Source organism: Vipera berus (assembly GCF_964194415.1).
Source record: "Vipera berus genome assembly, chromosome: 2".
NCBI lineage: Eukaryota > Metazoa > Chordata > Lepidosauria > Squamata > Viperidae > Vipera > Vipera berus.
This window is the reverse complement of record NC_138203.1, coordinates 33,878,126-33,889,977: the sequence shown is the minus strand read 5'-3', so window position 1 is coordinate 33,889,977 and position 11,852 is coordinate 33,878,126. Positions and strand designations below refer to the sequence as shown.

Genomic DNA, 11,852 nt, shown 5'->3' with positions numbered 1-11,852 from the left:
CGAAGCCGTAGGAGCCGCAACGCAGAGCAAAAGGCCAACGAGAGGGCGAAGGGTCCATTGCGCTGCTTTGTCGCCGCTCTTCTCGGCCTGAGCGGCCAAGCAGACGGACTCTCCGTTGTTGCTGTCGCCCGATTGAGTCGGGCTCTTCGTCCAGCGTGCAGCAGCTCGGAGTTTTCCCTGGAGGGGCGTTTCGTTGGCGGGCGGCGGCAGCAGCTTTGCCCCCATCGCGGGAGGAAGGAAGAAGGCGGGGCTGAGATTTGCCGGGTGGACCAGCCTCTGAGAAGTCGGGGACCGCGACGCGGAGGGTGCGGTTGTCGGTCTCAGCAGCCGAGTTGACGGGCGGGTGATGGGGAGCCTGGAACTGATCGGACTGTTCCTGGCCGTTTCCGGGGTCCTGGCGGCCTCATCTCGCTATCCAAGGTGGGCGGCGGCGGCCGACAAAACGGGGCATCAGGAGCAGCTGTTCTTGAGTCCCGGGACGACGCCGACTTCGTCGCCTTTCGGCTCGCTTTGGCCGCTGCCTCAGTCGCTCCGCGTCTCCCCAAAGAGGTTCCGGCTGGTGCCAGATCAGTTCCAGATTGTCTACGTCCCGGGATCCTCCGCGGAGCCGAATTGCTCGTTGTTGCAGGACGCTTTCGGCAGGTGAGTGGTTTCCTTTGTCTTTTGGACGTGTTCGAGCGGAATAATAGGAGCGGGAAAGCATGTTTGTGGTAAAAAGTTCTATGTTCTTGGCATAGAACAGGGGTCGGCAACCTTGGCTCTTTTATGACTCGCGGACTTCAACTCCCAGAATTCCCGAGCCAGCATAGCTGGCTCGGGAATTCTGGGAGTTGAAGTCCGCGAGTCATAAAAGAGCCAAGGTTGCCGACCCCTGGCATAGAAGAAAGAACTCCGGAATGATGTTTGCAGAACTGCACTATGATTTTTCTCCTAATGAAGCCTTAGCCAAAGAAACTACCTTGAGCGTGGGGAACAAAGACGTCATCTCTCTTGACTCTTACTTAGCTCTCAAACCCATAGGAGACAAAAGTGTTTTAGTGTAGTTTACTAACTGGTCTTTTATTCTACACAGAGGTCTTTGTTCGTTATTTAATCAGCCATGAAAAGACCGGAAGCCTCTGTTTTCATTATTTTTAAAAGTGCGTGACTGTTGTCTGTCTGTTACTAACGTTCGATAGTTGTAGGTCTATTACCAATAAAAGAATGCAGTGACTATTATTTAACATCTAGTGTCCAAGTGCATAAAAATATGCATTTTTACAGATTAATTTTAAATATTGATGGTGGAGATTCTCAGCATACTTCAGTGAGGCAACAGAGCGCAGGAAATGCATGGTTAATGCTCCCTTCCATTATGGGTGGGATAATTACATTGAAATGATCTCTGAGACAACTTCCTTTCAACTTAGAACAATCTTTCCCAAGTTGGTACCTTCAAAATTTATCATTGGCAACATAAAGTATCTGCAGTTGAAAACCAGTAACATCATAAACACAATAACTATTCAGAGTCACTGGGAGTCAGGTGACATGTAAATTTAATAAATAAATAATCACACAAATGAGATATTAATGTCATAAGGTGACCAGATTACAGAAATCACATCCTTTGTGAGTAATGTTACAATATTATGAATTATCAACATAAAGGCTGTTGCTGCAACTAGTTCCCATGTTGGCTGGAAATTGTGGGTGGGTGTTGAGTGATAAAAGGAGAGGATCTTAAAAATAATCAAATTTTGCTGAATTTCAAAATCCACACTAACACAGAATTGGTGTGTTCAGATCTACTTGACAGTTCTGTTTCAGTAATTGGGAGTTATACAGTTATGCTAACCTATTTCTTGTTGACTTTCAGTTTAGTTCAATGTTTGAATTCAGTCATTATAGTTAAAACAGTTAGTTAAAACAAGCCATGGTTCAATGTAATGAAATCATTGGTTCAAGGAAATTATTTCTGACCAGAAATAACTTGAAAACTTGTTAAAATGACCCCAATTTTTAACACGATATTGTCTTTCTATTGTGAAAAAATAACAGTAGCTTGACTTTTTTTAATTATTAGATTTTGGTTTCTGACAATCTTGCTAGAAAGCAAATTTTGAATAACATTTTTTTTGTGCCATTGAATTTACTTCCAGGTATTATGAATATATGTTTGGTTATCCCAAATGGCAGAATCAAAATGAGAAAAAATCCCTATGTGAAACAGAATTGTCCTTGCTTCAGGTGATTATCACGTCAAAGGATTCTGAATGTGATAAATTCCCTAGTATTACATCAGATGAAGCCTGTGAGTATTTGACAATATAAATGTATACAAAATTGTGCCTTTCTTCTGTCTTCCTTATTTTCTTGCATCTTATGGGTTTGTTATTGGATGATATTTTAATCATCTGTAATAACCACTTTCTTTCTTTCTTTTTAGTTGTGAATAAGCAAATTTATTTTTTTTGTGTGTGTGTAAGCTTTTTATTATTTTTTTCCTCTACAGACATAAGTTAATTTTTCAACCAGCATGTGGTCTGGGTTCAAAAAACGCTAATACATAATCAAGTCCTACTCTTTGGTTCTCTCCTCTAGCCATTTGTAGAATAATTTCCAGCTTTGGTAGTATTCTGTTTCTTCTTTATCATTCAGCCTCATAGTTAGACTGTCCATCTCAGCGCATTCCAGTATTTTTTTAATTACTTCTTCCTCTGATGGTATTCCTTCATTTTTCCAGTATTGCATGAAGATTATTCTTGCTGCCGTTGTAATATGTAGAACCAAATATGAATTTTGCTTATTAATCTTTTCTGGTATTATACCTAATAGATAAGATAAGTGGTTATTGAAAAATTATTTTTCTATTTTTCAATAACCACTTTCTTATCTAATAGTTTTATCTGGTGAGTAATTGAATAAAATATTATGATATTGCAGGTCAAAATGTCTTTAATAAGACTCATTGTGACTAATATATTTATTTATGATACAGTTATACAATGTCACCCCCTTGAGGTAATTCTCATAAGAAACCAAAATCATGAGCTTCACCAGGTTACAATAACACAATCTTGCATGTCTGAAAGCACTTCTGCTTTACTTTCCAGAGAATTAGGGAGGATCCCTTCTGAGACATTTCCCACATTCCCATTCTTTGTAGCCTGACATCTTTTCTCCGACCACTAACTAGAGCCTTGGTGGAGCAGTGGGCTAATGCCTCCTTAAGTAACACCAGCTGCCTTCAATTAGTGCAGGTTCGCATCCCACCAGGCTCAAGGTTGACTCAGCCTTCCATCCTTCCGAGGTAGGTAAAATGATGACCCAGATTGTTGGGGGCAATAAGCTGACTTTGTAATAATGCCGCTTGGGGTGTGTGTGAAAGCCCTAACAAGCAGGCATATACATAGAATGAAGGCTACTGCTAAGCTTGTAAGCCGCCCTGAGTCTTCGGAGAAGCGCGGGATATAAATGTAATAAAAAAAAACTAGGCTGTGCCTCTTCCTGCTGACTCCCAAGGTTATTTTCACAACCCATTACTCATAGCTTATCTAGTTATAAAGATGGATGGAGATGAAGTAAACAATATACTGCACAAATTAGATGTATATATTTTGATACTTGAAATATTTGATGAATGCAAATGGGACTGGCAATAAAATTCAGTATTCTATCAGATGGTTCCTTCTCAAAGATATGTTATTCATTTCCTCATTATAAATCTTTTTTCATCTCCTTCCTCATACAATTCACTAGTATTCCACATGCTCAGGAGTCAATGCACTGATTTTGGAATTGTTTCCATCTCATTAAAGGCTTTATTTTAAATAAAATACTAAAGTTTCCCTGTGAAGTGAGGATAATGAATTTATAAGGATTCTGAATTTCAGTAGAAGGAATGCAGCTTGATTGTCATCCTGTTAACGTTGCTTTTTTTTCTTAATCTATTCAGGGATGTGGGTATCTATGAATGAATGGCCTTGAACATTTTCTAAGCTGGAGGAAATTTCAGTTCCTTTTCAGAGTAATGTATCTGCAAATGGACATAAATAGGGAAATACTGCACACATTTCTGCTTGTGTTTGGTCTTTGCACTTTAGCTAGAAACCTTAGTAGCTAGTAATGCCTTAGTATATATGAAAGGCATTAGAGTTCTACAACACCTATTCATCCCATCCATGGAGAAAACTATTGTACCCATATACAGTACTGTGAGCTTCTTAGAAATTTTTGCTGATTTCCCCCGTTCCACTGCAAAAACAAATGAGGGGTGAATCAGGTTCACAAATCTGTTTCCTGAGCAACTTCATTCGCTTTGGGAAATAACAAGTAACATAAACCTGATATCAAGAAATTGGTATACCTTAGAGGCTGCTTGTTGTGGGAAATTGACCTGCCCTGTATGGACTTAGTTTCCTATCATTAGACCTGTAGAACAACTACTTCCACGTTTTGTTTGCACATATAAGCAGTCAGTGTACAACAAAGTGCTAATTTTGTAATTGGTTGTTTAATGATTTGTTTTACTGAATAATAATTCCATGTTAAATATTTTTCCCTTTTAAGATCATCTCCAAGTATCAAAGCCCACGTCTGTGCTGAAGGCTGACAAAGTTTGGGGAGTATTAAGAGGTGAGTCTTAAATAACAGAGGATGAAACTATTTCCTACTCACCCAGCATGTTGTTGTTGTTATTATTTTGTTCATTAAACATGAACCTCAGTCAACTGAACATTCAAATTGACGGATGCTGATGGTTGACACCGGTTGCTGCCAGCTCATAATGATTAATTATCAATTATTATTATGATGGTCCAAGCATCACTTTGAAAAATCATCTTCCTGCATTAGCAATCATGGTTAATACTGATATACATTTATGCCCTTACAAATGTTTACTGTTTTGAAAACCATCTACTGACAGTGTCAGCATAGTCTATGGCAATGGCTTTGCAAACTATGCATTGCATTAAAAAAAATTTATCTTTCCTAAATCTATTGTAAATTAACTTTATTAGGTGACCCAAATTCCAGTTTTGCATATAGTCCCAACTCTTATATTACTTTAAACTTTTATTATATTGACTTTTCTCCCAAACAGTGAGCTGATTTTTTTTAATATGGATCATGTTAAAAGCTGAGTATAGACTATTATAACCCATCTGCGATGGGGTCCATACTGTAATGAATTTGGAAACTTGCAAATCTAAGTTAGATTGCAAAACATTAATAGCCCATCCAGTACTGGGTTGGCTTTGCTGTTACTGCAGATATTCAGAGGAAAAGATGAGACAGGAGATAAAAGTGATTTGTGCTTCTTCCTCTCTCATTTCTCTTTTTTTTTTTCAAAAGAAGGGGTCCTCTGCAATTAAGATACAGGTTGTGCCACAAATAAGTCCCATTGAACTCCATGTCTTTCCACAAGACCCACTGTTTATTTAAACCTCTTTGGAATATCTGAAGTGATTCTTGCTTCAAAACAATATTTCTTTGCCAGTTCAGAATTAAAGTTTCCCCCCCCCTCTCTCTCTCTCCCTCTCCCTCTCCCTCTCCCTCTCCCTCTCCCTCTCCAGGTCTGGAAACTTTCAGCCAGTTATTATATGAGGATGATTGTGGAAGTGTGAGTATTCCAGATAATACATTATTTTCTTCAAGTTTGGCATTAGCATTTCCATATGTTGCTGTTCTAGGATTTGAGGTTATTTGGAGAGGTAATATTATAACATACATTTATTTATTAAAAGAAATATTTTTACTACAATAAAGCAACACTGCAGAATCTGCACTAGCTTCTTATAGTTTTGCTGAAACTCTATTAACTGTTCATTAACTTGTTTTTAATGTATTTATCTGTAATATAGCATTTCAACCTTGAGTTACAAATATTCTCCTTCATTGGTGTTTTATTTATTAGCTCTGGTAGGACTAAACTGGGAGTCCTATATTTGGCTGGTTGTTTGGACAACTCTCCCCATTTCATAGGCAGTGACAGTTATGATGATGTTTACACTAAACAGTGTTTATATTTGAATATAACATATATTAATTTATTAATTAGTTTGCAGGTAATAAAGTTTCCAAACAGTAGGAAGAGCAGTAATTTTATTTATATAAATACATAATTTTTGAAGTCTATGAGTAAAATGCATTGCAATCTATTTGGTACCTTATATATGCTAGGAAATCACGTTTAACACCTGAAGTAAATGTATCTTACCACAAAAGTCAAATTTGATTATCTGTTATATTTTTTGCATGGATATGGCTCTTTTGTTTGTTTCAACAGTATTTTGTTAATGAGTCTTACATAAGTGACTTTCCAAGATTTGCGTATCGAGGAATCTTGCTTGATACATCACGACATTTCCTGCCACTGAGAGTTATTCTAACTAATTTGGTAAGTGATCCTGCTTATACACTTCTGAGTCAGCTTGGTATGTAAAGCTGTAGTTGCCATCCAGGTTGAGAAGGCCTTAGTAGACATTTAAAATGAATGCCTGTAGATGAATAAGGTATGTGTATTAATCTCTGCATGTTGTGGGTGAGTTTTTACTTTAAAATTCCATTATGATATTTACTGTTGTTATCACTGTTATTCCTTATTCAATTTATATCTTGCCTACCTTCTCACAGGGCATTTAGTGCAGCTTATAATTTTAGAAAAACTTAAGGACATGTAGTCTTCAATTTATGACCATTTGTTCAGTGGCCATTCAAAGTTACCACAGCACTGAATGAAGTTACAGCTGTTGCAGCACCCCTGTGATCATTTGATCAAAATTTAGGCACTTGGCAGCCCAGGTGAATCTGTGGCTGGTGAACTCCTTCTCAATTCTTCAAATCGGGCACATCTTTCCATGTATTCTGCCCCATTCTTGCAATGCTTCAAAGAGCCTTCAGAAAGCTTCTGAGGTCTTCACCAGGTCTTGTGGGAACATATGCACTATTTAGAGAATGGCAGATGGCCCTTTCTCATGATGCTTCAGAAAACCTCACAAATTTTCCAAAGGATCATGATAATGTGGCACATAAGTTGATTCGTGGAAAAGTCCTAGCATGGTCAACAGCTTCCTCGCTTACAATAGGGCCAGGCTGGGTGTGCCTCACGAACAGCAGGAGGAAAGTGGTAAAGGTTAGCAGGGCATGGCAGAGCCTATGGAATGCAGGGCGCCTGGGCTGAGGAAAGCTGCACTATTATGCAGGGATGGGCTGTGGTGGCTGAGGCTTCCCACAGCATGGCAGCTTTGTGTCGCTCTGCTGGGCCAGGCTGGGGCAGCTGAGATTTTCCAAGATGACTGCAGCTTTGAATTGCACTGCAGCTCGGGGACTTGTTGCAGCTCTAGAGCCATGGCACACCAAGAATCCCCTGAGCCACAGCCTATTTGTTCTCGGCCTCTCTGTATTCATACCACACTGCAGCACCGTCCCCATTTGCATATGGCCTGCACTAAGACTCCCAGGCTCTTCCCTACCCCTGAGCTCCTTAGGTGAGATTCCCTCTGCTTAACAAACCACACATCTAGAGTTATGATGGCAACCAGAAAACGTGGGACTTGGGTTACTATGTGGTCATGTATCATCTCCCTTTACAACTGCCTCATTTAGCGATGGAAATTCTGGTCCCAACTGGGATTGTAAGTGAAGAACTATCCATAATTCAAATCAAATTAAAACATATTGATTAATTAAAGAAAGCAGAAAGATTGGAGGCTGTGTACAGCTTCAAAGGGAGCAGATTCCATAGCTTGGAATAACAGAGACACTCTACCCTACATGTTTAATAACAGATTTAGATAACAAATTATCTTTGAGAGGGGCTTCTCTACAGACCTTAATGTAAATGCCATCCATTTGAAAAAATTATAACGTTACGGGTGTTGCCTCAAAATTCAGGCAAAACTCAGGACTCAAACTTGACTACGTAACCCGTAAATTTTCCACTTGTGAAATGTTATGTAGAATCATTGTTTTCTATTGTTCGAGCCTCAAATTTATGGGTTACATAAATTTCCTTCCCCAGTTGAGTTTGATTCTTAATACTTGCTTGTGTATCCCAGGACTTCCAGAATGCAGAATGGTATAGTTGCTAAAAAAAGCAAGTTCTCACAGACCAAATGAAATGGACTTGGCCGAGAAGAGAAAAACATGCTTTCTTAATGTTAGAGAAGAGGCTTCAACTTCCATGTTAAAAATGCTAATGTCACTCTTTTAGAATACTAATAAGGAAGTCTAAAATTCTGGGTAACTTGAACAAGATGTATCAGTAAAACCATTTTGCACATAATGGTCCTAAGGCAAAATCCAAGATCCATAGACGTGTTTTCATTCAGTGAAAGGATGACCTAGAAAACTGAAGAGTGAATGGCTATTAGATTTTAGCAAAGAAAAAAGGCCAGTAAAATGAGGCCATGGCATGAAACAGTTGGCTCCATACTGGAATGGATTTGGCAGAAGAATAAAACACAAGAAACTGCCTATGAGAAAAGGGGAATGGGGTTAGGAAATAGCAGAAGATCTATTCTATTTCAATCAGAGTACAGAAAGTGTTAAGTTACAGAAGGCAGTTTCTTTAGACTTTTAGGAAAAATGTCATAAAGATAAGAATCAGTAGGCCTAATTACTGAGGAACTGGTGAGCTCCTCTTGCTGTACATTTAAGTGTAATCTAGACAGCTGCGTGTCAAGAATATATTAAGTTAGATTTCTGCACTGCTCAGGGTGAACCTGATGACCTAGATTACCTCTTCCCAGTCATCATTTAATTGGGTCAGTTTGATTTGATTTGATTTGATTAAATTTATATGCCACCCTTCTCCCTGAGGACTCAGGGCGGCTCACAACCATAAAAATTAAAAAACAAAGTAAAAAAATAAATAAAAAAGAATTAAACTTATTAAATTAAAATCTTCTGCGCATGTCTAAGATGGCTGGGTGCTCTTCAAGGGCAGCCCCATGTTACGCCACCTCCCGCTGCTGGGAGGCGGAACCGACCAGGTGGTTCCGCCCCAGGCGCCTGATGGATCCGGAAAGGTTTCAGATGGCGCTTGGATTAATCCCTGCCTCCCTTTCCCACAGCCCAGTTGAGACCTTGGTTGACGCCTGGCAACGGACTGCTTCTGAAGCTCTTGACCATGTTGTGCCTTTGCAGCCTCTGACCCGGCGCAGGTCCCGGTTGGCCCCTTGGTTTTCCGTGGACCTACGGGAGATGAAGCGCCGGAGGAGGGGCCTAGAGAGCATTTGGAGATCCAGTCGGTCCGAATCTGACCGAACACAGTTAAGATCTTTTACCAGATCATACCTTGTGGCAATGGAGGTGGCGAAGGTGGTTATGGGGGGAGAGGTGTTACCTCCCATTGATAGGGTGCGCAACTTAGGCGTCCTCCTGGATGCACGACTCAGTTTAGAAGATCATATAGGAGTCGTGGCCAGGGGGGCATTTGCCCAGGTTCGCCTGGTGCGCCAGTTGCACCCCATCTGGACTGAGATGCTTTACGTACGGTCACTCAGGCGCTTGTTACCTCCTGTGTTGATTACTGCAATGCTCTCTACATGGGGCTGCCCTTGAAGACCACCCGGAGGCTTCAGCTGGTGCAGAATGCGGCCACGTGGGTTGTGATGGGAGCATCCTGATATTCCCATATTACATCCCTCCTGCGTGAGCTGCATTGGTTACCGGTTGCCCTCCGGGTGAGATTTAAGGTGCTGGTTCTTACCTATAAAGCCCTACATGGCTTAGGCCCAGGATACCTGCAGGACCATCTGCTGCCAGGAACGACTTCCCATCGCCCTGTGTGCTCACACACAGAGGGCCTCGTTAGGGTGCCGTCGGCCAGATAATGTCGGCTGGCGACCCCCAGGGGGAGGGCCTTCTCTGTGGGGGCACCTGCCCTGTGGAATCAGCTTTCCCTGGAGCTCCGGATGAGCCCAGACCTCCGGTCCTTTCATCGTGACCTTAAGACATTTCTTTTCCAACAGGCCGACCTGGACTGATGATAAGGGATTTTTTAATATGGTTTTAAGGTTTTATGGGTTGTAGTTGGGGCTATAGATATAATTTAATTTTTAATATTTGTATTTTTACTTGTATTTTACTGTTGTTAGCCGCCCTGAGTCCTTCGGGAGATAGGGCGGCATATAAGTCCCAATAAATAAATAAATAAATAAATAAATAAATAAATAAATAAATAAAATTCTGAACTATATTATAGAATTTGGAATGATATATCAAAAGATAGTATTTTAAGAATTGATTTACGGTTAAGATGACTTATAGAATATATTTGTTGTAATGATATAGATAGAAACTTATCTTGTATTAATTTTTAAAAGAAAGTTATTAGAATCGATAAATATAGAATTTGGAAAGATATAAGATATTTTGATATAAGTGGTGAATTGTTAAGAGAATAAATAGATGATATTGGTAAAAATAAGAATGTTTTGAAATGAATAATGTAAGTTTTGTAGACAGGATAATTACTTTTTATTGAAAGAGAGAAATGTGGGTCACCCAAAAGTAAGCTTTCTTTCATTTATTTTAGGCTACTTTAGATTATTTCATTGCAACCTAAAAACAGGATATTGATATGTATTAATGAAAATATATTGAAAACTCTTTTAAATGACTAGGTCACAATTAGAAATGTATTAATTTGATTAAGTTGACTATGTTATAACTAAGGGAAGCAGAGAGGGAATTTTTGTTTATGTAACCTGAGCTATATACAAATAACCTGTTATTACCCAACCACCGTATTGCTTCACAAATATTTGAATGTAAATAGTATAAAATTAATAAAACTTATAATAAAAAAAGAATGGGGGTGTGGAGGATTTCTAGTAGTATAAACATTTTACTGTCCCATGGGAAACAAAGTCATTTCTGTCTGTTAGATGCGAGGGGGTGAGCATTTGGTTTGAAAGCCCACCAAACTGTTCTATTGGGGAACGTACAGTAGCTTATTGCATAGCATTGGGGTAGAAAGTTCAACTTTGTAATATTGTCTCTCTTTGAAAGGAATTTCAGACTTGGTTTCACTTTTGACCATGCCAATACTATGTAACCAATAAACATGTTCTTTGAGGAAAGCTCAAGCCTCGGAGTTCTGATTTATTTGGTCTTGTCTATCAGAACCTTGACACTATAAGTATCTGTATGTAAAGCTGTTCTCCATTGAGTTCTCTCAGGCCTAGAAATAATTTAGTAGTTATAGAAGCAATGATGAGATTGTTCTCATTGAGGGCATGCTAGAAATCAGATTTTAAATTCCCACATATATAAATTAATTTTTGAATATAATATGTGTCACTAAACATCATCTTGTCTTTCATATCACAGGATGCCATGGCCTTTAACAAGTTCAACGTCCTGCACTGGCACATTGTAGATGACCCTTCCTTTCCTTATGAAAGTACCACTTTTCCAGAATTGAGTGCCCAGGTAAGTAAGAACATATGAAATCTTGTGGGAAGTATTTAAAAAATAGAATTCAGAGACCTATTTCATACATACTTCAGATATATTAGGGCCACCATATTGACTGTGAGTGATGGGCCAACATATCTGGACACTTTCAACCTGTGAAATCTGAAATAGTAATTCAGGGTAATGCAGCAACAGAGTAGAAGATTTGTAATTTATTGAAGTGAAATGAAATTACATTATTTTGATGCTTGACCAGCATCAGATAACATAAAACATCCTAAAAGTAAGATACAGATAAAGAATAATATAAAACAATTGCAGTCAGCACAGTTAAACTTTCTTAGTTCAGGTACACCATTTTGAATATTTGTGCTAGCCACTAAGCTTTCAGTGAAAAACAATAATAAAATGTAATGAGTTAACAATGGCAATTGAGATCAGCA

General features: G+C 39.2%; 1 protein-coding gene across 1 annotated transcript in view; it reads left to right on the top strand.

Annotated features, from left to right (window-relative positions):
• The first annotated feature begins 265 nt into the window (after positions 1 to 265).
• HEXB (hexosaminidase subunit beta) overlaps positions 266 to 11,852 on the top strand; it is a 25,139-nt gene continuing 13,552 nt past the window's right edge. The window contains exons 1-6 of the mRNA XM_081318737.1: positions 266 to 642; positions 2,142 to 2,293; positions 4,552 to 4,617; positions 5,559 to 5,605; positions 6,272 to 6,382; positions 11,323 to 11,424. Coding sequence (XP_081174863.1) covers positions 347 to 642; positions 2,142 to 2,293; positions 4,552 to 4,617; positions 5,559 to 5,605; positions 6,272 to 6,382; positions 11,323 to 11,424 — 774 coding nt within the window. The 5' untranslated portion in view covers positions 266 to 346. The remainder of the gene's footprint in view (positions 643 to 2,141; positions 2,294 to 4,551; positions 4,618 to 5,558; positions 5,606 to 6,271; positions 6,383 to 11,322; positions 11,425 to 11,852) is intronic.